The sequence below is a fragment of the Struthio camelus genome, chromosome 7 (assembly GCF_040807025.1).
Source record: "Struthio camelus isolate bStrCam1 chromosome 7, bStrCam1.hap1, whole genome shotgun sequence".
Classification (NCBI taxonomy): Eukaryota; Metazoa; Chordata; class Aves; order Struthioniformes; family Struthionidae; genus Struthio; species Struthio camelus.
The window spans coordinates 21,360,197-21,386,000 of NC_090948.1; the positions used below are offsets into that span (position 1 = coordinate 21,360,197).

General features: G+C 43.5%; 1 protein-coding gene across 16 annotated transcripts in view; it reads right to left on the bottom strand.

Moving 5' to 3' along the window:
* Window positions 1-263: 263 nt before the first annotated feature.
* C7H10orf71 (chromosome 7 C10orf71 homolog) overlaps window positions 264-25,804 on the bottom strand; it is a 128,264-nt gene continuing 102,723 nt past the window's right edge. For 7 of the 16 annotated variants that reach the window (XM_068950163.1, XM_068950160.1, XM_068950157.1 and 4 more), the window contains 2 exons: window positions 8,414-8,583; window positions 264-6,526 (listed from right to left, as the gene is read on the bottom strand). In XM_068950163.1, the coding sequence (XP_068806264.1) occupies window positions 1,869-6,350 (4,482 nt within the window). In that variant the 5' untranslated portion in view covers window positions 6,351-6,526; window positions 8,414-8,583 and the 3' untranslated portion in view covers window positions 264-1,868. Of the gene's footprint in view, window positions 6,527-8,413; window positions 8,584-8,697; window positions 9,882-18,684; window positions 18,741-18,988; window positions 19,959-19,987; window positions 24,761-24,785; window positions 25,727-25,804 lie in introns of those variants that run through there. The other 9 variants (XM_068950150.1, XM_068950149.1, XM_068950161.1 and 6 more) reach the window with 9 other exon arrangements.

Genomic DNA, 25,804 nt, shown 5'->3' on the forward strand with positions numbered 1-25,804 from the left:
GCTGAATGTGACAGAAAACCAAACTAAAGCAGTACAAACCTGTCCTTTTTCACCCCATACCTCTCCCACAAATATCCCTTCCCAGCCACAAAATGGCAAGTTTGACACAACTCTGCACAACAAGTAAAATGGACAACAGCAGATCAGTTAGCAGGTCACATTCAAACGCCACTGAAATCATTGAAGAGATGCCATTAGTGTCTCTTTACCCCTTCTATGGGGAATGTTTCAGTAAATGGCATTGATGAAAGGACGTGCGTGATTTGAACCATATGGGTTCTGCATGTATGGCTGTTGCTAGGGATAGAGGAAGATTGGAAGCTAAGTTCAGGTTAGAGAAGTATGCAAAATGCAAAGCTTTTGTCTGTGTCCTGTGAACAGCCTCAGTCATGGGAAATCAAGTATTTACTGAAAATAACCTCTATCACAAATATTAAAACCTGGGAGGAGGGTGCCTTGTGTCCCATCCCCAATTCATATTTATTAAAAAAAGGCCCTTCCCTTTCTTTTCTGGAAGCCAAGAGTAACTCCACTGAAAATAATCCTGTAAAAATAGCCTTAGATGTGAATTAGGCCCAAAGTCATTAGTATTATTCTTTCTTAGGGCTTCTGCACTTCAGTTTGCATTGGGGAAGACAATACGAAAATGAAACAGAAGAAAGAAAATCGGTACTCCAAATATGGATATTTATAAGCAGGCCATTACATTCAATATTACCATCTTTTCGCCTAGGTTTTCTTATTATGCAGTTTTGGAGAAGGTACCATAAAACAGATGATTAAAAAAGAGCTTAAGCAAGGGTGAGTTAAAGTTTGCTACAGATCCTTCCAAAGAAGTTTCTTTTTTAAAGCCCTTTTCTAGAAATTAATACTTTGAATGTTTTATGTCTTTATTTCTTAAATGACAGAATGCACAAGTCCAAAATCAGGAACAACATTTTTCAGGTTTTGAAATTTAGCTCTGTATTTCACTGGGAGCCTGACCAAAAAAAAAAAAAAAAAAAGAAGAAAGCATTTGAATTATAACAAGCAAAAGTCTTCTCATTCTAACCAAAATATAAATACTGCGATGGGATTTGCTCCTTTTACCAAGATATATCAGGCCAAGTTTTCAAAATGAGTTTAAAGTTGAATTATAAACACCACCAGCTCAGGGGGACCATATTTGGAGACTGTCAATAAAATCAAAGAATTGAGCAGCAACTTAGTGGACACTGCAAAGGTATATGAGAAGTCTTGAGCAGCTGCAATTGCATTCTGGTTCTTAAAGGGTTTTTTTCAATATGAATGTTGCATTGCACTGTGTATCCAGTATACAATCTTCTTGTCAATAACATCTGGGCAATCAATGTGTGCAAAAAATGAATCCTGGGTTGATGGCGTATTTGTAGCCACATACTGTCAATATAGTTTAAAGGCAGTGAGTGAGGAAAGCTCAGTTGATGCAGCATCTGTCCTAATCTCATCGGATAGACAGGATGGTCTCACAGGTTTTACTTTGTGTCACATATCATGCAACACATCTGGGCAAAATAGCACTTGCTTTGGCAATCCCAGGCACCATAATGGCAAAGCAGCAGCAACAGCAAGCAGGTGGCTTCATATTGTCATATGTATTTGTTTAGCTGGCATTGCCCCCTTTGTCTCACTGATGATTTGGAACTCACTCAGTATCACACTTTTTCAGAGTGGTCATCACTTCTCTTCTTGCAATATGTTCAGCTTTCATTTTCCTTTCCACCCAAAGCACAGTGAGATTCAGATATATAGTGTTTTACAAACATCAAATCTTCAGGTGCTTGTGTGTGCATGTGCTTGTCTGAACAGATCTTAAAAATAGTAGGTGGCATATCTTTTAACTTCAGCTTTCAAGATACCCCTTCAGCAGCAAAATCAGCTAAATCAGTGAGGGACACTACATCTGTAGCTGGGGTTGGACTCATGTCCTTTCCTAAGTGAATTTGAGTTTCTTCAGCATATTGACTATGGGAGTAAGAGGCTGGATTAATACAGGGCTGGGTATCTACAGGCTCAACATATCTGCAGACCTGTTGGTGACTTTCAGGAAGTTCTGCTGGCTCTCCTGGTACAGTCTGCATTAACCTGGTAGGTTCAGAGAGCTGAGACGGTGACTTCAGCGCTGCTACAGACGAAGCTGGTAAAGGCAGCACTCTAGGATAGGAGGCATATGGAGAATTTATAATTTCTGAAGAGGGGGGTTGGTATAAGTTCCCTTTTGAGGAAGGGACAGAGACTTGGATATATTTGCCAGTTTCTGGATCATAAAATGTCTTTACATTAACTTCAGCTGGTAAATCAACTACATAGTATTGGCCAGAGTCAGGGTCTTGGAGGAGTTTACGCTGGGTTGAAGAGGGTGAAGGGCTTACTGCTGATGCACCACTGAGTCTTCTTATACTGGTTTCTGTAGGAGTAAAAGCTGAGTGAAGGGCAGGATGGAGAGGAGAATCTCCTGCGGGTGAGGGAAATGCTAGCATTTGCCCAGAATGAGATGGCTCTCTCCCAACAGCAGCTGTATGCTCTGTCTGATGTTTTTTCTGCTGCTCTTCTATTTTCTTTCTCTTGCTTGCCAGCTTTTTGGCTCGCCGCAGAGCCTTTTCTGTTTTCGGTGGCACAGCAGGAGGCTTGCCTGCTGCTCTCTCCCCAAGGCCCCTGAGCTCCAATCTCTCAGCTGCCCCTGCAGAAGCGGAAAGCAGATTCCCCTGCGCTGAATCAAGTCTCTCTTCAGCAGATATATCAGCTTGGCTCTTTAGTGCCATGTTTAGCAAGGCAGGGTTTATAACATCCTCTGCCTCTCTGCAACTAGAAATTGTTGGTTTCTCTGATGGTGAGCTGGTAAGAAGGGAGTGCATCGTGCTGCCTGACCTGGGGCTTGTTACAGCAGAACATGCAAGATTGTCTAACAAAACTGGTGTGCCTTGCATGGGTAGGATGTCCTCTAAAGCTTCATGAGATACAGGAGAATATGCGTAGTCCTCTGACAGAGAGCCTACCACAGGGGAACTTGTCTCCCTAGTGATTATTTTTTTCGCACAAGAGCCACCCTTGCGATTAGATAAAAGATGATTCTTAAAGTAATTAATCTTTCCTTCTGCAGGATAGCTTGGGTTGTTTAGCGCTCGGTTATTTTCTAGACCTAAATCTGGCTGTGTTAACCTGTGTCTTTCCTTCCAGATCTTGGGTTTCTCTTCACTTCCACAAATGCTCTCCTTGTTCTTTTTCCCAGCTTTATTCAATGAACCACAGGTCTCTTCATCTTCTTCCATCAACTTCCCTAATGAAAAGCTCTCTATATCTTCCAAAAGACTGGGGTCCAGCACTGTTGAAGTAGATTCAGGCTCACTGGCATCTATCTTTCTGCTAGCTGCTTCTTCCCTCACGTTCTGTTGCACTCTGAGTCTTGATGACAACCAGTCTAGCTCTGGGACATACAACATATCTGGGCACTGCTTGTTCTCTGCTGTGGGCACAAATCTACTTTGCATTTCCCTATAACTGCTGCTCACTGTATCATCTAAGGAAAAGGACCTGAACAGGGGCAGCTTGACAGCCCTTATTACCTGAGGAGACCTGAATGTGTTATCTTTAATCATGAACATACTGGGTTTGGATGAGCTTGCAGATGGTGGTGTTTGTGGCTCCTCAGATCTCAAGGTGGATGTGTCCTTTATACTGTCCAAAGCGGAATCCATGCTGTTGGCCTCTTCCTTTTTCTCTTTTCTCATTTTCTCTTTCATCAGGCCCCTCTGTTCATTTCCAGTAACCTTACCCTCACTCCTCTCTGCTGAACTAGTACCAGAACTCATACAAGCGTAATATTGCAGTTCATCTTCCCCAATTGCTTTCTCTCTCTCCCTGTGGCTTTTCTTGCTGTCTGCACTCATTTCATTCTTATTCCTCTGGCTTTCTTGAAGGCATCCCTTCTGGATCAGTGGCACCAATGGAAACAGTTCCTCCTGAAAGGGTTGCTCTACTGTGGACACAAAAGACTGCTCGGAAGAACTAGTGCTTCTTTTGCCTTTTATTTCATTGCCAGTTACTAGCACACTGGTTTGGTTATCACTGTAAGGCACATCCTCTGCTGGTGAAAGCTGGTTTGGGAGTGTTTTGAAGGCAAAATTTTCATTATCAGTCTGTCTCTCATTTTCCTCACCTTGGAAACTGAGATTTTGCATTGACTGCCCAGCTGTTTTATATGCATTGTCTCTACTATACGGTTTCAGTGTTGGATAGCACAGACTTTTTCTTAAATCAAGTTCTTTTGATTGATGTCTGAACAAGGGGAAGCTTTCATTATCCCTAGTGTTTTCAACAAGATCTTCATATTTTGAATCACCTTGCTGCAAATTGTCTCTGGTTTGGTAAAGTAAAGGATCTGCTGTTGTTTGGGGTGAACTCATTTCTTCTTTTTCTGCAATCTTTTTGTTACTTTCTTCTTGCAAAGTCGACAGTGAGTCATTCATTTTTACACTCTCTTGTGTGTCATTAGTCTTATTTCTATCCTCCAAGGCCCTTAACAGAGGAGAAGGGGTATAAATGCTTTTAACACGTTTACGGACATCCTTCAAGTTGAATAACAAACTTGTTGCTTTAGATTTGTAACTATCCCGAGATCGGTAATCAATAAACCCACTCTCCTCTTGCTCTCTCCCTGCCACGCTCTCGGTGGGAGGAGGTGTCACTAGGATCAGCCCACTTTCCACAGGGTCTGCCTCTTGTTTTGGTGGTATGATGGGTGTTAAGAGTTCAGTGATGTTGAAAGAGGGACTGCTCGATCCCAGGGTGTTTACCTGTTTAGCCCAAGGAGTTGTGTCCAGGAAAGGTTCAGCCGCAGCGACCTTTTCAGATAGCGAGCATGTCTCGCTGCTGGCCGTGAACGTCTCCTTTGAAGTCTGTCTCCTCTCTGCTTTGCCTTTTGCAATCCTCTGTCTCCTCCATGGCGGACAGGTACTACCTAGGCGGGGACTGAGGGCCTCCTCCTCAGTCAATGCAGCCGGGGGTCCTGGGGCGGGCAGGTCAGGTGCCTGGGAAGGGGGTGAGGGCAAAATGGTCCTGTAGGACACAGACTGGGGTGAGATGGAGGCCTGGGACATAGCAGGGGGGGAAACTGGGACTGGAGGAACAAGAGGGGCTTCAGGGACAGGGGGTGTTGGAGGAGGGCCCTGGTGTGTGTGGATCCTAGAGGGGGGCGGAGGAGGAAGAGCAGCATGAAAATCAGTTCCTGATGGGACTGGGAGAGGGCCCTGAGGTATATATACAGTTGGGAGGGGGACACTGAAAGCAGTTTCTGGTGGAGTTGGCTCAATCTGAAAATCTTTCTCCTGCTTTCTAGCAATAGCGGTCTTGACAGGTGGTAATTTATGTTCACGTGTGCGGGATCCTTTAATAAGTGGTGCTTCTTCAAGGTACATAAAACCTTCTTTTTTTGTTATTTTATCAACAAATTCCTCTTTTTCAGACAGTTTTTTATGATGGACATTCCATGATTCAAAAGCACTGTTCTCACTGTGAAGAAAATTACCTTTTTTGGTTGGCTCATTAACTTTCACACTTCTGTTTTTGACAGCCTTTTTAGAAAAACGGGAGAAATTTGACTTGGCTACTTTTGACATCTCAATCAGCACCGGATAATAACTATCGGGACCACAATAGCTCTGATCGGTTTTATTAGGCCTTTTCTGTGGCTCATGTTTGCCACTGAGACAGTGGCTATCTCGACAAGCATCAGAAAATTCAGAAAGTTCCTTCTGGATGCTTAAAATGGCTGTGTCATCCCAGCAAGCCATATCATTTCCATGATTTAACTTACATTTCTGAAAGCTATTTTTAATGGGCTGCTTACTGCCTACCACGGAACTTCCTGACCCTTGGTTTTCAGTCTTATCAAATGTCTTAATCAGAGAGGACACTTTTGAAACATGTTTATTGTTCCTCGGCCCAGGGGCTGGCAAATTCAGCTTTCTCCTTTCTGTGCCAAGGGTGCTAACTTTAGCAGCCTTTTTCTCCTCCTGAGCACACTTTGGTAACTGCTGGAATGTCGAAGCCCATATTGTATGTTCATTCTTTCTGGCTGTTAGCTTGTTACAGACATTGCTCTTCTTGATGGCATGGTTTAACATCCCTGGGTGAAATTTAGCAGAGAACTGGCGAGTGAAGTCAGGGGAAATGGCAAGATCTGGTTCATTGTAAGAGTCTTCAAGTTCTGCCACACACAAACTTTTGAAAGCCCGGGCTGTGAGGCTGCTCACCTCTCTGTCTGTGTCATCCAGAAGACTCCCAATACTCGAGGAGTCACTATGTCCTTCCGTATGTTTCTTATTTCCCTGCATTGTTCATGAGAGTCATGAACGAATTATCCAAATGACTGTTTTCAGGTGTCAAATAGGCAGGTGACGGTATTGGGTAGTTCCAGCTGTTTGCAATTCACAAGCGTAAAGTGATTCCTCCAGATAGCGCAGCTACACATTGGTTCATCTTATGGAATAGCTGAAGGAAACTTTCTTCCCTGAAAAGCCAAAAATTACAAATTATCGTTTTTATATATTAACCCTATTAGACAAAACGTTTTCTAGATATATCAGTCACTGGCTAATTTGATCCTACATGTATTCTGAACAAAATGTTAGCAATGCAATAAACAACAGAAAAAGCAGTTCAAGTAGTTATCTGTAGATAGCTTCGTTATTGGTTAAGTGCCATTAAAAAAGTGGTCTCACCTCAGAATCTTTATTTGGGCTCTTAAAAAAGGATTTAAGAGCCAGATTTCAAGTACTTCTGTTTATATACCTCCAACCATAAACATTTCCAAGTGTTGTGGATTTGTTTGGCTAACAAGGTTAGCCATTGTTGGTCAGGGAGAATTATGTGTAATAAAAAGGAAGCAAACTAATTTTAAAAAAGAACGTTGCCAAGTACCTTATAGCACAGCACGTCCTGCTGTTTAAAATGAGGGAAAAGGCAGCAAAACTTACTTGGCAACACATCGTAACTATAATTAAAAAGACTGTGTGAAAATTAAAGTTGCCAAAGAAGATTCGATTCTCACGCTTTTGCTAGCCCATGACTGTGGAAAATGAAGTCCGTCACGATGAACCTGCTCGTCTGAGGCTGGAACTTGGCTGTGACAATTACCCTAAGCAGGACTCTTGCTTGAGAAAGCAGAATGGCCCCACAGGTAAGGACGGTTTACTGTACATTAGCATCTTCCAGGCAAATATTGCTGGGGTAAAATCTTTCAGCCGCCCATGTCCAGATACGTTTGGGTTGGTATATTGAAACTGAAGAGGCTGCTAATATCAGCTTAGCCAGCAGAAGGCAGGAGTGCCTAGGGGACTCTAGCAGACCCATTAAAGGAGCATTTGGTTTCAGTTCCAGAAGCGATCAGAGCAAAAGGCAACCTATTCAACACAACTATAAAATATCACAGCCTTCCATTAATCCTTGCATACGATGCAAAGGCAGGGCCCACAGCCCTGTAGTTTTTATCTATTTCCACATCATTCTGAACATAGGATGTGAGGTCCTTGCATGGAACGAGGCTTTACAGGCAAAATAAATCCTTCAGCTGTACTTGAAATATATGCTCTACAACCCCTCAGCATTTACTCTGTAAAATCTTTAGATGCTTATTCTGACACTCAAAGGCTTGAGCAGGCTATTGACTGAACAGTGAGACTCAATTTAAAACTGTATTCAAAAGCCAGCTAAAACCTACTGCATAAGTAAAGTCTGATCTGTATCTCTATTTCCTAGTAGACTGGCACCATTAACTTCTGATGTGCCCAGACTCCAGAGTTCACATCTACAGCAGGCGGAGGTTGTCCCCATCCAGACCTTGGATCCACCCTAGGGCTCAGCAGTGAAATCTAGATCCAGATTTCAGGCCCTCCAGCATCCAAATCCATGATTCCACTTTGGCCTGTCTCAGTGAGACTCTTGGAAATGGCATGCTTTTTTTCCCCAGGATGAGTCAGTGCTGGCCAAAGTATGAAATGTCAGAGGAACTGGGCTTACTCAGCTGAGTTACTCAGACAGCTCTTTCTTCAAATGAAAACATTTCTGACCTTCCTTTTCTATTTAGAAACTCAACCAACCTATTTTTAGATTCAAGTTATCATAGTGAATCTTGATTCTGTCCTCACAGCCATATAATTCAAATGACTTATGCAGAACTATGGCAGATTTACACCTGAAATAAAACAAGCCTAATAGAGTTTCTCTATTTTACTTTGTATTACGATTTTTCAAGAGTGAGTTTCACACACACCCCCATACCCCCACATGCACACTCTGAATATAATCCAGCAAGAAAAAAACAGAATATAAGTGAAAGGCCATCCTAGTCTTGGTAGGATTCTTAACTGTTATATGAGCAGGTAGCACTGGTGCATACCTGCCATGTAATTTTGACTCTCATCTTTAGAACTTCTCCTCATACTTGCATTTCACTTCATCTCTGACCATCTTTAGTGAGGAGGTAAAAATAGTCCAATGATGTAGTCTTGACTGAAGTAGTGTCCTGGGATGTTTTCGACCTTGAGCATTTTTGACCTGAAGCGAGCTCTGCAATTTGAAAACAAAGGCATTTGTTTGTATGAGACGAATATCAGCTAACATACTGTATTTATTTGTTCACATCTTACAGTCATTTTAGGACTGATTTACAGTATTTCTCACCAAGAGACACAGGTATCCAGCGCAGAGTGACAATAACCAGATAATGTGAGGGCTCAGTAGCTTGTGGAGTTCAGTCAGTTGTCACAACTCCAGCAGAGATTAATGGCTGGGTGAGCAATAGTTTCCCAGCAGCCTTCCCACCTGAATGGTGGGTGACATCTCCAGGTTAAAAAGAGGGGTTTTGCTGGATGACTTCTTCCCTACTGCTGTCTGCCTTCCTGCTGTGCCACCCTTCTAGCAGGACTGCAAAGGAAAATGCATGCCTCCACACCACCTGCATAGGACTTCCTACAGAACATGAAGACAGACAGATGTCAATATGCTGGACTGTGAGCTAAACTGGCTGAGGTGTGAAAATCTTTCCTTTTTATTGTCCCTGTTATAAAGGAGAGGAAAGGTGGGCAGCTGGGAGGGTGATGGGCAGTAAACAAAACAACTCTTTTTCAAAGAACCAGAGCCAGAAGATACTAAAAAAAAAGCTTTGCTATGGTGGACACCTGTTGCTGCTGCCCTTCTGCTGTGGAGAATCCCAAGGATTTCAGGCTAGTTTATGTGTCCTTGTGAAACAATATCTACTTCCTGGAGGGAGAACACATAAAGAGAACGTACGAATAGATACAGAAGATTTTCCTGAACCAAGAGACTCCTCTGAGAAAACTTGTTATCATCCTGCAGTATCCAAAGTACATTGGGAAAAGCGGCAACAAGGGCTTACTTGCTGGGACGGTCTCCTACACATCTTCTGGGGATGAACAGGTGTTAGTAAGCTGGCTGTGACTGCTAGTTTAGAGAAAGCCTGTATCACTCAAAGCTTTTTGTGGTCTTTTTAAGATTTCTGATTTAAAAAAAAGTAAAAGCAAAGAAACAGGGAAAAACTCTATCATTGCTTGCAGCCAGGAAGTAAGCATATGAAAAGGGCATCCTCACTGCACAGAGCTGTTCTCAGTTGTCTCCTTGCTCAGAGGTTAAATTAAAATTTTAGTGCTTCTGTGGTACTCCTAACTGTGCAAAGCCAACACCGCAGTGAGAGACCGTGCTGATTATGTTTTGGCTCACTCATCAACGGAGCTGTTGACTAAATTCCAACAGCACAATGCTTATCACTATTTATTGGTGATGATGCCTGAACTAGGAGGAAGCCTGGCTTTCAAATCGCATGGATAGAGGTCTGAAGAAACATCTTGTCCCTTGTAAACTGAGAACATTTGCTGAAAAGTGAGTAGGGTAACAATAAGCATGGAGATGATGATGTAATCTCAGCAGTTATTTTCCTAGACGGAGTCACTATAATAAAAAACACTCAGCATCACTGACTAAAGAAGAATAGTGACCGTCACTGTCTCTGAAATCCCTGTGAAGATCCTTGTCTCGCCTGGCCATAATACTAATACTTGGGTAGTGTAATGTTTCAAGCTGGAAAAACTGTATCTGTACAAGTGTTTAAGGGGCAGATCACTACAAGGACTGTAGGAAAACAGCAGCACTTTAGTGATCTGCCAATCCTTTGTACAGAGATGATGGCAGCTCCTAAACTGTTGAGCAAACTGTTCATAACTGGCTGATGGCAAAGTCACATTTCTCTACCTTTCTGGAGAAGGAAGCAAAGTACAAGGTTCAAACTTAGTTCCGGATTCAGCTAGTTCTACAATCTAGGGGAACTGAGTGTAGTCTATTTTCAAGATGGACAAAAAGCAAGGCTCTTGCATTTGGAACTGCTTGAGAAATGCTGAGAAACACGAGGTGTTTGCAATAGGTATGATCTGATCCAAGCTACTGGAAAAGCTTGCGTGAATGTACAGATTTCAAGAAGCTTAATCAGAAACCAGCCTCCCCTCCCTTTAAAATAGGAGGCTTTTTTCAGTGTCTCTCTTAAGTGCCTAGCAAGTTGTGACGAGGAGGTTAAGTTACAGAGACTATTTCTGGCCTGGCACAGACTGAATGTCAACTTTTTTTCAGTAGACGGGAGCTACAACGAACCAGCAAACTTGGCTGGAGCGTGTGACATCACTGCTGCTGCAATATATAAACGGCTGGTTGGTTCCCCCACCTCCCTTGGGTTGGTATTTGGCTGAAATGTTGTGCCATGAGGCATCACAGTGGCATTTTGGCAGCACCTCTGGGAGTTGCATTGCAGTCTCAAGTCAACAGCACTGCATTCCCCTTGAGGATGGGAAGGAAAGGAGGAGGGAGAGGAGGATTTTTTTTTTTTTAATCTTTGTGAGCTGGTTTCTGCATGTGATGCTCACTGCATGGCAGTCTTCCACAAGGAAGCCCAGAACCTGGAGCTCTGTAGTGACTGCGGCTGAGGTTTGTTTAGCAGCGTGCTTTACTCATCCTTCCACCCACCCTCTACTACAGCTTTGGGCTTTCGGGGGATCGTTATTACAAAGAATAACTAGTGCTTCTTACTCCAGGAAATAGGAAAATCCCAAATGGATTGATGAGTTTTGTGCGTGCATGTGTATTTGTCCGCAACACACACATGTAGGCTCATAATTGAGCGAGAAGACCAGATGAAGTAGACCTGTTCAGCTGTGTGTTGTCCAGTTTAGACAAAGATCACAGCTGACAGCAGCTTCCCCCAGCTCAGTTGGGGCTAGGTCCAGGTGCCCTGTTGGCCATAGCTAGAAAGTCCTGCATGGCAGCAGGTTCACTATGTGAATGGCTGTTGAGTGTGCTGTTGTCAGTTAACAATTGTGTTTGGGGAAATTGAGGCACAAAGGTCTCAGAGAGTTAAAGGTCACCCACTGAGTTCTTGTCAGAGCTGAGAAAAGGAGCCAGAGCTGCCTTACACGAGAAAGAAGACATACCTGTATTCTGGTGCGGAAACATCCTGAACATCCCCATGCTGGACTGCTTGGTGTACAAGGAGCGTATGAGCTGGTCGTACCAGGCTGCATTAGAGCTAAATGCTACCTCCATGCTTCGCATGCACTCTCCAAAGCACATGGATGCAGGGGAGGATGAGAACACCCTTGCCAAGGAGGTGAGCTGCCTGGGAAGGGCAACAGCTGCGCTCCAGCCATATTTCCCTCAACTGTGAAGAAAGGTAATTTCTGGAGTAAGGTAACAATAAGGGGAAAACTATTAGCATAAGTCTCCATGCAGCCATAACAGGCAGCCAAAGTGAACTCTCCTGTTTGGGGAAGAGGAATCACTTTCCTCAAGTACCAATCCCTGCTCCAGCTGGTGGAGGATGGAGAACTGAGCCTGCCCAGCTTAGAGTGAGGATCCCAAATGCTGACAGAAATGACTAGAATAGAACAAGGTGACTTTGACTATTCCAATATCAGATCTTTGATTTTTGCATGGGGCAGCAAGCAACCATGTGTCCAGTCCCCAATCAGCATAGGCTGGGGTCCATTCCCCTCGAAAACTTGGTCCCGCAATTGTGTCTCGGACAGCTTGTCCTCGGCCAGAGAAGAGGAGAGACTGTTCTTGACTTTGGGCCAAATTCTGTTCTCAGTTACATTGGTATAAATCTAGAGCCATTTTATTGACGTCAGTAGAATAACTGAGAACAGAATTGGAGACTCAAAATACATCTACTTCCTAAGCCAACACTGGTGCTTTATTCAGGCTACATAAGTAACTGTAACCATAGTAAAGTGAAATCCAACATCTCTGCAGAGCCAAATCTCACACCCATGTGGCACTGGGACCAACATGTGAAGGAAAGGGATTTGGAACCTATGTAGCATTGCTATGCCACCAAATCATGAACCCTAGATAATTCTGATTTTCTAACCTGCATCACTCACCACTGAAAATGGTAGTGCACTTGGGATAAAATAATTTTGCTCTTTTCTACAATTGTCACTAGAATATCTAGGCCTAAGAACCATGTGTTAGATACTGCATAGTTGCATCCTGGACCAGCAGAGCTGGCTGGAAATCTGAATTGTCATTCTGTAGAGAATATCACCATTTGGAAATGTCCTTTTATGCCTGTGTGCATGATGGGAGGATGTTCTGATTCAGATGCCTTTTGAAATTTCACATGGAATAAAAATTCTGAAGAGAAATTCAGTTCAGAAAACTTTTCCCTTAAGAAATCTTCAGAATTTTTTTCTGAATTTCAAAAATTCATTCAGAATTTTGCACAAGTTCCTTTCATTTTTTTTAATACTTTTACCTTATAGGTCATGAAAAGTAGTGCATAACAAATATCGTAATAGTTAAAATAGTCCCTTCTTATCTTTAAATTAGAAAGGGCACATGCTATTTAACCTAACTGAAACTTTTCATTTTATTTTCTGTGTCAAACAGTGCTTTGATGGTATTGTAATAGAGAGTGTGAGGTTGTTTTGAAATTTCCATAAGTAAATATTGCAAATGATCAAAAAAATGTTTTTTTTGAATGATCTTTTGAGGGGAAATGTTGTCAAAATCAGTATAATTGATAGTGATTTTTTGCTTAATCAAAACAGGTTTTCCTGAAGAAAAGACAGCTGAAGTCATTTTCTCCCAGGGAGCTCTACTGAAGTTGGCATGCGTGTTGCTGGGAGCTGGATCTGGGGCTTCTCAAACTCATAACTCACGGAAGGTCAGTGCAGCTTGGCAGAAGTAATCTAGCTGATGACTGCGTGTTATGCATTCTGCTCTGTGTCTTCTCCCCAAAGGACAGGAACCTCTTCCAGACACCAGCTCGAATGCTTACCTCTTCTGCTCAGCCCACAAAGCTTCAAGCATTGGAAGACAAAGACCTCACGTGAGGAAAAGTGGAAGGAAGACAGATTGCTTGTGACAGCTATGGAGAATCATGGTCAGTCTCTCTACCTTTCCCTTTCTGGTTCAATGGCAAAGACCGAACAGTTACTTCCAACTGCTGTCTGGACTGCCTTTCCCAATGTCCTCCAAATGCCCCATCCTGCCCAGAGGCCTGTTAAGTCTGGAAGAAGGAGATGTCTCTCAGAATGGGTTGTATCTAGACTTAGGCTTTCTTGCATCTCCTGTTTACTCCCTCCATTACCTTAGCCCTACCCACTGCCTCTGAAGAGTCAGTAACATGCAAAAATGATGGAGGAAGTCAAAGGCATAAAGAGCATTACTAATACTGGCAAAGGGCAGGTGCAGCACATGAGAAACAGTAAAACTCTATGAGAATCACGGGGCAAAGGCCTGAAGTCAGCACAGACAAGTGACATTTAAGCAACTGAACCCAAACAGTGCCATTTCTTGGCATTAAATAACTGACTGGAAAAGGCCACCATCTGTAACTAGGTCAGTCATTATATACGGAGATATTTATACAGCTCCCCACTAGTATGGTACATGAGCACCTCGTGGCTATTTATGCTTACAAACTCTCCTGCAAGCAGGATTTCTGTCTCATTTATAGATAAGTAGCAAAGGCCCAGCTACAACTGACTGACTTGCCCAAGATCAAACAAGGCACCTGTGGCAGCATAGGTAACCAAATTATGTATTCTGAGTCCTGCAAGAAGAGCTTAACCTTTGGCAGTTAAGGCAAAAGGTGCCCTCCCGCTTCCTCCATGGGGCATGGTACTTTATCATGAGCCTCTGCAAGAGCAGGGAAGAAGCTTTATGCCATAAAACCCTTCAACTGAGTATGGTGGTGTAGTTTGGCATTACATTATATAGTGAAATCTGTACAGATTTCCAGGTAACATATTGCAAAGACTTCCACTCCTCAAGCTCCTGATACCTTTCTTTGAGATTATGAAGGCTCAAACCTTCCTCACGAGTCTGAGGTGACAACTGACATTGCATTGGTACAGCCCCTCTGCTGAGCACTAACAGGATTTCGGCTTATGATATGGGTTTTCATTTCCTTTCACTCAGTCTGAAGCAAGTCCTAGAGAATGAAAGCTGAGCTTCTGCTTCCCCAGCGGAAGAAAGAAAATTATCTCACAGTAGAAAGGGAGTTGCAGAGTACTGAAGCATTGCAATGGCTAGAGATGAGAGATCACATGGAGGGACAGTAAGAAAAAGGTAAGAAAAAACCACGGACAGGAAAACAAATGTAGTGGCCTGGAGGCCTTGTGAAGGAGCACCCCAAACAATCCCTGCCCTAGTCATGAGAAAATTGTAATGATACCAGCAAGTATGCTAGACGAGCGAGGGACCCTGGGGTACTCTCCCCTGTGATCTACACAAGGAAATCTGCAGCTGACATCCAGCCATGTTGCACTTTCCAAGCTGGGGGATCTGAAACTTTTCACCACTTATGCTGGCCTTCCTTGTTGAATGCTGGGGCATTGGCATCATTGGCATCCCCAGCATGCCAACACCCTCTGTGTTGTCAAGTCCACACTTAGACCATTCAAACTTCTTGACAAGGAAAGTCTGACTCACACCCACTCACACAGGACAGCCTTAGGAACTCACAGGCTTGCAGAAAACAAGTATCATTCTTTCACTGGTAGTCTCACTTGCTTCTTCTGCATCTTTTTAAGAGCTTGGGCAAGTATTTTGCTGATTCTGTTTTCCATTTAAAAAAAAAAAGACCTCAAGTCACTTCTAGGTGCTAGGTTTGCAATAGTTCTAGTGCTTTTATCACCCACTGAAGTCTATGGGATTTAGGGACATGCAATATCCTGAAAGATCTGTCTGATGTTACCATAGAAACCTTTCAGCTATGTCCATCATGACTTGTGAACAATGCAGAACTTTCTAAAGAGATCCTTCAGGACACAGAACATCACAGACTTTTATAAAACAAAACTTGTAACCCAAAATGGACATCAAGATTTGCAGCTAGTGTTTCAAGAGTTCATCCAAAACAGTATGTAACACACTAAAGAATTCTTCCCTTTATCCCCAGAGTCCAGTGCAGCTAGTAGTATCCCTGTGAAACACATATTCGGAAGACATGCCTAAAGACACAACACAGTATCAGAGGATCCAGAATGACGCTTTGAGGAGTGTATCAGCACACGAAAGTCTGTGAGAGGCACAGTGCCTGCAGGCTGCATCCTGTGCCTTGCTGCCCAGGGCCAATCTGCCTTGACTTGCAGCTAAGGCAGTCCCTCTGGGTGCCGGGGTGCAAGTCAGTGAAAAAATTGTCCGTAACTGGATGACAAGAACTCACTTACCCAATCTTAGTTCATCTTCACATGCTCATGTAGCAAAGTCTGAGGCTCCTACCCAGTGAGACTGTCTAAGTCGCTAAAACCAAGCCCTAGTTTAATTTTCTTTACTCCAAATTTGCACCAGAATGAATTCATCAGCTCTAGTCAACCTCTACCAGGTTTACAGTAGATTAAGCCAGGACCAGACATGACACAGAAGGGTCTCATTAGCATGACCTCTTAATAATACCCAACATGATGCAACACAAATCTAGAAAACAGAATTCTAGAGAAACAGAGAGCAGAAACTCTTTACTCTGAATTTTCATGCTATCTGTGCTCTGCTCTAGTAATATCCCTGCAAACATAACCAAATCCCAAAAGCTGAAATGGCCAACAGCTCCTGCCAGCAGATAGGGATATGTACCAGAGCGGGGAAGAGAAGGTGGAGAATTAAGTTTAAAAGGTTTTCTGGCTCAGACTGCAGGAATACAGTTATTTCTTACCTATGTCTTGCTGTAGCTTTCAAGTGCAGTCAAAAGAACTCAGTTCTACCCACCAGGCTGTGCAGCACAGAGGGAAATGCACATTTATACACATGCCAGAGTGTGTGACTCAAACACAGAGCAATCCATTCGCTTAACATCTTTCTCCTGATGACAAAGTGCTCCTCAACCATTTGTGATGACAACAGAGCCATTCCAGCTGAAGGACAAAAGCTGTGGCTTGCCATACTCCTGCCTGCCATCTAGAAGATGGTCATGGGACAGCTACCCCGCCTTGGGAGGACGTTAAGAGGACAGGAAGGGGGGGGGGGCTCCCCTCTTTTCTCCCCCTCTTCCCCTGCAGTTATTATCTCTGGAGGCCACATGACTTTCTCTGTGGGAAGTAAAACCCAGCCAGCAGTCTCCTGAGTGAGAGGGAAGCTCCTTCCAGTCCCCTCTTCAGAGCGCATCAGGGTTCATTTTTTTCCTGGGAAATGAAGGCTTTTTGTTCCTATTCAGGGACTGATTCATGGCTGATTTCATAGTGTGTCCCTGAGGCACTTCCTCATTCTTGTACAGTTAATGCATATGCTAAGGCTTTTCTTGTGATTGTCTGGTAAAGGATATACATAAAAGAGAGAAAGAAAGAATACAGGAGTTCTCGGCAGAAATTGCATCGGTTCCCAAAGAGGCCACCGACCCTGGCTGAACACAGAGTGGCTCAGGTAGCCTCCTCAGAGCCCTCTGCTACCTCAACGATACTGTCACCACAGTGCTTTTCCAGACCTGCAAGGCCCTCTGCAGAGCCCTGCAGATAGGCCATAGCACAGCCCAGAGCCCAGTGCTGTCACAAGCCACTTCATCTTGCCCTCATCCTTCTCCTCACTCTCCCCCACACCCCAAACAGTGAGTCTACCTACCTGTCTACCGCTTCATTCAATTCCCAGGCCTGGTCACAAACCCCTGTAGCTCATTGAATCATTTCTCCGTTTTGGAGAAACATCAGATGTCATCAAAAGTGGGCTAAATTGTACGAAGGTCTAAAATAAAGCTGACAGACAAGCTGAGCAGACCTTAAGGTATGACAGCTTATGCATGATCCAGCTAAAGCTGACAGACAGAGGCACATCTGAGACTGAGGATCTACAGTAGCTGTAAACTGCCAGATACTGCTGTTTGCTAATTCCACGTGTGAAAATGTAGCCAAATGTTAATCACATGCACTTTTTAAAAATACTCTTCCAAAAATTGCATGGATTTTCGCCTCTATCTTGTCTAAGTAGAAAATTAGAGTTAGGTGGTGTTCATGTACCCATCTCTGTCAAAATTCTAGCACAGGTCCCAAAACAGCTTCAGACTTAACGCGTAAGTAACAGGGAAAACATTCCTGAAGCTACAAGGAGGTAGCTAAGTGAGAGCTCAGAATAAAGATGCATCACTATTAGACTGGCTTTGTTCATGGGGCGGTTAGTCTGGCTCTGTTACTAAATGATTTACATTAATCACTACTTGTTAATGCCTTCGTGTACATCATTATTCGCAAGCACAGGAGATGGATGATAGAGAATAATTAAATATCTGCTTTCTATGCTTCTCTAAAGAGGATCATTTAGGAGGGGAATCCAAGGCAGAGGGAAGCCTCCTTTCTGGGGAAAGGTTGTCCTCTGACGGCTTCAGTGCTGCCTCGGTTTCCCTGAGACTGCCAAGGGTCTCAGTGGCACTCGCTGACCATACAGACTTGACAGCCATAAAAACCTGGCAAGCAGTAACATAATCACAAAGCACTAGGCTTAATACACACAAATACATGTAAATGTCTATAGATATGTATGTATAGGTAATCACCTACTCACCCCAAACCCTCCCACCCAAAAACATATGCAATCTAGATTCAGGAGGTTCAGTATATGCCCAAGGGTAAAATTCCCCTACTAGTACACACACACAGCCCCCACCACACTCCCGTTCATCGCACACCTGTCAGCTAGTTCACAGACTGCTGGTCACAAAATGAGACCCTACCCTCAAGCCACGTACACTACCTCTAAAAGCCATGAACTCCCCCAACTGCTCAGAGCAGCCAATGTTGTGTGTGACCTGGCACCCCGGCTGTACACAGTCTAGCGCAATGGAGCCTACAGCTAAAAACCACTTGCAGAATTTGCCTCTGCCAGCAACTTTCTGTATGCATAAACTCAGCTAGACTAGAGAAAGGAAAGGCTAATGCAGCTAAGTGGCATTTTCTTCCGTCCCTGGCTTGCAGGTTTAGCCTGCTTTTTTCCAGCTCTTGGTGGGATTTGCATTTCTATTCGTCTTTTACACAGCTCTAGTAACACAAGCATGGACATCATCAAACCCTGAGCAGAGATAAGACAAACATTTCAGGAAAGCAGAGAGGAATGAAAGGCTACAAGATGAAATTTCCATGAGTTTTTGGTTGGTGATGCAGGGATGCAGTTATAGCTTACCTCCTTCTGGCCGTGGCCTTCAAGTTCACTGGAGACTGCCTGTTATAACTGTTTTCCTAAGTTGGGAATATGCATGTAATTTAAATACTCTCCCAGTGAAAAGCATGGGAGGATGAAAAGATTTAGTTGTTTGCGGGCCCCAATACATGAGCAGTCTTTCATTTGTTAGTATTTCCCACAAGCCTTATCTGTCAGGCATTTAACCAAAGCCATTTGCTTTTTACATGGTCACCTCTCTGAAGAACTGAGGGAAAAGAGTTGCATGGCTTTGATCCCGTTTGGAAAGCTTATTTCTCCTTCTTACCTCTTCTCACTTCTCCTTCTCTCCAGCCTTTCTCTCAGCAATGGCAGAAGATCAGCGAGGGACCCTCTCACTGATACTGTTACAGAGTCAGTACGAATGGGTCACTTTGGCCTGGCGCTAGAACGTTTTTCCCTATTCGGATCTAATTGGATTGCTTGCTCATAGACCATTTGAAAAAACCATAAGCAGTTTGGATTCTCAAGCACCATTTCAATTATTTCTGTGTTTTTACTTTGCTGCTGAGTTTTGCGGTTGGGCTGATAAAACATAGGTCCTTGGGATGGCAGATTAAGAAGTTCTGCAGCAACTGAACTCAGAAAAGCTTATGCCATTTAAGAAATTTTCCAGTGATTAAAATTGGATACAAGTCATAGTCACAGTCATTTATACTGGCCTCTTAGCACTGCCTAGGTATTTAAACTATTCTACTTTTTCAGGCCCTACAGCATACTAATTGCTGCCTATGAAATATTTAAATTGTTCTCTTCCTGTTTGTTCCAAAAAAAGAAATAAAAATGCCTTCAAACTCCTACACAAATCACTAAAGTTTTTAGAAGTATCTTATTTGTAGGCAGTAATATCTGGAAAATAAAATCAATGTATATTTGCTTAAAGTTGCTTACAGCACAATGTGCAGGACAATTAAATGGAGCTTCCTAGTGATTTAATGGGCTTTTTAAAAGATTATACTCCTTCACCAAATAATATAACATTACATATGTCATAAGCAGTAATCACTGCATACAAATCTGCATGTATGTCTCTTTCTATATACAGAATTTCAGACATAACCCTGCATTTTTGAGAGTGGAAAAAGTTGGACAAAATGAAAGGACTTTCCACCTCTAATCACTGAAGAAAAAAATATCAATGCTGTTTGATTCCGTTCATCCAATCAATCACACAGCTGATCCCTGGGTGCAAACACATTCACATACTCAGATACCACCATTCTTAATCATTTCCCTGTTTAAAAATGCCCATACACTTCCCCCTTACCTTCTGTGTTCCAGTTTCCTGATCAGAGACAGTACAGGGCTGAGCTTTCTTCCCTTAAGTTAAAGCCCCAGCACATTTTACAGCAGCCTGCTTACTATTATCACTTCCCATTATTCATGTGTTTCGGACTCTCCTTCTGAACATGGTTATCTTAATAGAAACAATCACTGAAAAACAGGCAAGCAAAAAACAAAGTGGAGCAGCTAACCCAGGAGCCCTCACAGACCTGCCCAGCCAGGTGAAGTGCAGTGAGCAAGGAATCCAAAGTTAGTAAAATGTATTTAAATAGTTATCAGGCAAGGGGAAACCGAACAGAGATCATGGTGGGGAAGAGGCAAACATACGTATTGGAATAACCATGCGGTGTCAAGTAACAGACAGATGAAACAAACAGTCATCAGCTATTTTTACATTCAGATTTGCCATTGGTAATGCTTCAGAGATAACTAATACAGAAAGTAATGTGTGATTGGCTTGCTACTCACAGTGATTCAAACCTTAAAGCACTGCATTTTTGTATCTGCAGGTGGGAGTGAAAATGTTTATTAAGGTCAGCATTAAAAATACAGCATAAAAAGTATGTTCATGAGTAACACATTGCTTTCCTAACGATACCTTTTCATAAATAGCTCATTTCATCATCAAGGCTGGACAAATGTATCCAGTGTTGTTAGAGTAAGGACCCCATTCCAGCTTCCTTCCAAAGCAAACAACACCCGCAGCCATCCTGGGAGGCACATGCCAGCATTGGGTTTCATTGGGCAAACTGCAATAGGATATTCAAAAATAGGGGAAATATGCTGTGAAGTCAGCAAGCTAAGTTTTTGTACAGCAAATATAAACAATGGATTGCATCCTGTGCGATGCTGAGGGCACAGAGCCCCTTACTGAAGTCATGGGGATCTCTCAGGGCTCAGCATCATGCTGGACTCGATCCACAGACTGCAGCAAAATTAAGAGCAGAATCTCTTGTGATTATGGCCCAAATCCTGCTTCCATGTCAGAGCTGGGCTCAGGGTGAGCCCAGTGCTCAGACCCATTTTAAAAAGAGCTGCTAACTATAGTATTACAGCATGAGCGGAGTAACAACCCTCCAGTATCCTCTACAGAGAAGCTCCAACCACCAGAAGGACTGGGATGAACTAATCTTCCCAGTGACCCAGGAGCAGTCTGAGCTCACATCTTCAGAGGGCAACAGCTCATGTTCTCCAAAGCAGCCTTCGGCACCAGATTCCCCTCTGCGATAGGTGCATTGATCACCTCAGCAGGAAGATTCTGCAAAGCCTGTCCTCCCAGACTCCAGCTTTGGACGTCAGGTGCTCGGCTGCTTCTCCTAACTCATCCCAAACCAAACACTGGTCTCGCTGAAGGCCAGGGCACATCTGTTCAGTTCTGGCCCACAGCGGCACATCTCCAACAGCCGCTCGCCTCCTGTGCCTGGGAGAGTGCATACACACTAAGTGCTGGTGCAGGTGTGAGTCGCAGCACCTCTAAGCTGAGCCACCTGTGAGAATAGGTGTAAAATTGGTGCCAAAAAAAAAAAAAAAGACTTCATGATAAAAACAGATAGTGGAAAAGTTGTTTTCAGGCACCCAGTGACAGTAATGTAGGCAAAACTATCTGTATATGTGTGTCTGTCTTTCCCACACATTTCTGAAGAGGGATGGAATGTATTTCTGGAATACTTGTGCTAAAAATAAACCTATCCCTGCTGCCTATGAAAAGAGGCAGGTATAGCCTGGTTTCTGTAAGCCCATGAACTTCTGAACTATTAAGAGGCTGAATCACAACTAAAAAGACCCCTAGGGAAATCGTTATGACTACTGGTGTGGGAAGGGTGGTGGATTGCTTAGAAAATCCAAAACAGGCCTCTCCCACAAAAGCAGCTGGAGTTAATGCTACTACTAATAATGAATATGCTTTTCAGACTCATTTTTGAAAGGGCTCAGACCTTGGGATAAGCACTTCATTTGTTCAAATATGCTGATAATAAGTACTTATATTTGCAAATTCAGTGCTCAGATGAGACTTTTGGATCAGATGGCCTGTCATTAAAATAAAACTACTTCTGGGGGCAAATACTGAATAACACAGGGCAAACACAACCCAGTGGCACATAGATGTTGTTATCCTGCTCCCAGGAAAATTAAAAAGCAAAAATTTCTGCTGCTTCCTTTCAGTGAATGTGGAGCAGTAACATATCACATTGAACTTTTGTAGACAGCGATTTGGACTGAAATTCTAAGTTTACATGAAAAGAGCATACAATTTACACAAACATGCCAATGGAAAATGAAAATATGTATGTATAATGAACTGTAGCTTTTGCAGGTGCACATTTGAAACTTTAAGTGCTTGTGAGGCTGAGAATACAGACTTAGGCAAGAGCAGTAGTTTTTAGCCTTTTTTGATTTGTAACCCATCCCTCCACACTTTCTCCAGGGCAATAAATGGAGTTCAGTCCTACTGAGACAGCCATTTTTTTCCTTTGTTACCTTAGCTGCAAACCCCAAAGAAGTAGTATGCAGACCCAGAGAGGTCAATGGATCACATGCAAAAAGACAGTGGCACATGGAAGCCAGAAAGCGGAATTTATCATAAAGGAAAAGAGGCCGCTTTAGACCATCAGGCAAACAAAGGAAAATGCGTACATTAAATTGCTTTGGTTGTAGAAAGCAAACGGTTTATAATTCTGTTGGCATTAGTAAGCAAAGGGCCTATTTAATAACCCATGAGACCGACATGGCTGTATTGAGTTTTCAGCACTCCTTTGCCCAGCAGAGCAATGCAAGCTCAGTTCTTACCTGGCAGCAACATACTGAATGATTTGTTGACTGCTATCACAGTCAGCACAATAACTTGATTGCTGGGTACCAGAAAGACGAGTGCAGAGCATCACCGGACAGAGTAGCCCCAGGGCTGAACGTACACTACAAAAGAAGTGAACCAAGGACGAGACTACGTCCCACACAGCAGAACACAGCACCTTGGTCTGGTCTACATGGCAGTCACCAAATTCACAGGTAGATGATGCTCAGCCCCACAGGACGTCTTGCAGGCCCTCTGTTTCTCTGGAGGAGTTTTCTAGCACCTGCACATAACCAGGAGTGCAGCAGCACTACAGTGCAGGGCAAGGAGTTACGGCACAAACCAGGCCCTGTCTTCCTGGGCTTGTTTCCCAGCAAGGGGGGGGGCTTCACCTCCCCGTGTCTGGACGGGGAGGTGGAAGTGACAGTCCTGTCCCATTCCTGCAGCATGTCAGCAGCCTGGACCCATTTCCTTTCCATGCTCAAGCTGATCTGAACATGCACCGCATGTGATGATTGAAATGCTCCCGGTTTCTGGGGAAGGGGTGCTACGTTTGTTCTTCCTGTTGCAGTCACTGCATTTCAGACCTTGCCAGAGGAAAAAGAATGCCTGAAAATGAGTTTCTATCTTAAGTTTGGTGTTCTCCTCTAGGACTCAGTGGATGAGTATTTGCATGTTTTCTACTAAGTGTGAAAGCATCACCACTTCCTCCTGCAGCTGAATTTTACGCAAAAGCTCTGGTCAGACCTAACCACCCCCCAACTCCAGCAGACAGCAGAGGCCTGAGGGAGGACAATGCCTCACTATTGCATTAGGTATTTTCTCACCTAAAGAAGAACAATGCCAAAGATGCATATTCTGCGGAGCCATGTCACACCTGGTACGGGGGGGAACGACAAGTAGACTGCTGCCATATTCCTCTCTGTCTGTTTCCTCTTTTGCATCCAGCCTTGAATGAATGATATAAAGCCATCCATATCCAGGTTTAAACCAACTTCTGTCCTGACAGATTGAGCAGAGCAGATGCAGGTGACAACGGAAGGAACCCCTCTTCCTTTGCGGCCGTTCTTCTGCCTTGCTGGACAGGCTGCTCATCCACACCTTCTCTGCAGAGCCTGGGCAACTGGACAAATTCAAGATTCATTCCACAGACTCACTCCAGGGCTACTGCTCTGGGATCACTCCTTGCCAGTAGCTGAGGTTTAGTGGTCCTACCTCCAGGGACTCCTAGCGCTCTGATGAGGAGAGAACTTCTAACTTATGAAGCCTGTAGAGGTTTTTCTGTTTGTCCTTATTCTAAACTGGAATGAAGCCTGGCAAAGTGAAAATTCTCCACAGAAGGAAGCTCTGGAAGAAATTGCAGCATGGATCAAGCCAAAAGAATATTTCCTTGATTTCATCTTTCAGAATTTTATAACGCAGTATTTAATGTAGCAACAAAATTATTTCCAGCCGCCGTCTGAAAATATTAAAAGATACTCTTTTCTCACAAATGAAATCCTATGGTTCTTCTCCAAAATAAGACTTCTTATGAAACCAATGAGCTCTGCTACAGTTCAGCTTTGACTGCATTTGTGATCCCTGGCTGACAATATTTCTACCACTGTCTTTCTTCTCAGCTCTACAAATATGACCTTGCTTGCAATTTTAAAAGAACTTCCTCTCTGCTGCTGCCCTGTCAACAGCACCCAGGCTCAGCTGACCCAGAGATGATTCTTCTAGAGTCCGGCCCTGAACACTCATCTTAAAACTCAGGGAGGTGCCTAGCAGCTGCTCTGCAGGTGGGGGCCTTAGCAGTGCTCTTACAGCTTTTAAAGGCAGAACTTAAACTAGAAGGACTCTGAAGCTGCAGCTAGAGTGACAATTTTGGCAAGGATCAGTCCCAACCGCATCCTATCTTATTTCCCCAAAACTACACTGACTCTGCAGTTAGGATCTAAAGCCTTGCTTTTGTCAGTAAAAGAGCAGCCTTCCATGACGATCAGCCTACCTTGATTGTTTCTGCAGAACCCCAGAAAGGTATTTTTGCAAAGCTCTTTCACTACTGAACACTACCAAGAGCAGGAGACACATGTGGCAGAAAAGAAAGTTACTACAGGAAACGTTTGTACACCAAGAAGACGGCTAACTTATTCTGCAACTAAGGGTTCAACCCTGCAAAGTGCTACACTTCCTGGGCTGAGTTTTCAAAATAGCAGAAATAGCAGAAAACTGCATTAGGTACCTATCTTTCAGTTTACTGCAGATATCTAGCCCTTCAAAGCCATCAGGAATTGTGAGTGAGATCAGCAAGAACTGACAGCACTTTGCATTTTGCAGGAGAGGTTCAGCCTATTCCAGCATTAGGAGATGAAGCAGCCTTTCAATCAAAGGTTAAAAAATGAGCACACTTGTTACAGATCAGATGAGGGAAAAACGCCTGCGAATAGCTTGAGTGATCTAAGAATCAGTCCTCTTTAAAAATGTTATTTAGGAGCCAGCGACATTTAGAGATGTTAAAACAAACGCATTAGGCATTTTATAAACATAACCCTAATCCAAGTTAAGAAAAGAGACTGGTGGAATGCAGAGTTACTGGCCTAGCGTAAATATTTCCTATTTACAAATCACAAAGCGAAAGGGGAGACCACAGGCTAATTAAAATAGCTGGAGAGCAATGATGGGAAACATAAGGCACTATTTTTAGGGAATCATATGAGAGCCTGACCAGCTAGAACTCTAGTCAACTTGGAGGTGTCACATGGCTGCTCTCAGAGTCCTCTGCACGGTATCACTCCACTGAGACAAGCTGAAATAGTCAATATGCTTTCTGTTCCAGCCCCCATGTCCCCCACCCAGATTTCACACAGTACTTTACATTTTATGCAACATGTTGGATGAATTTCCATGAAAGTTTGCACAAGATCATTGCCCTGTCCTGTGCCCAGATTCCTTTGCAACTGAGAGATGGGTTTGGAGAGGAAATTGTGTTATGCTGCAGTACAACTGGTTCTGCAGTTCAAATGCAAG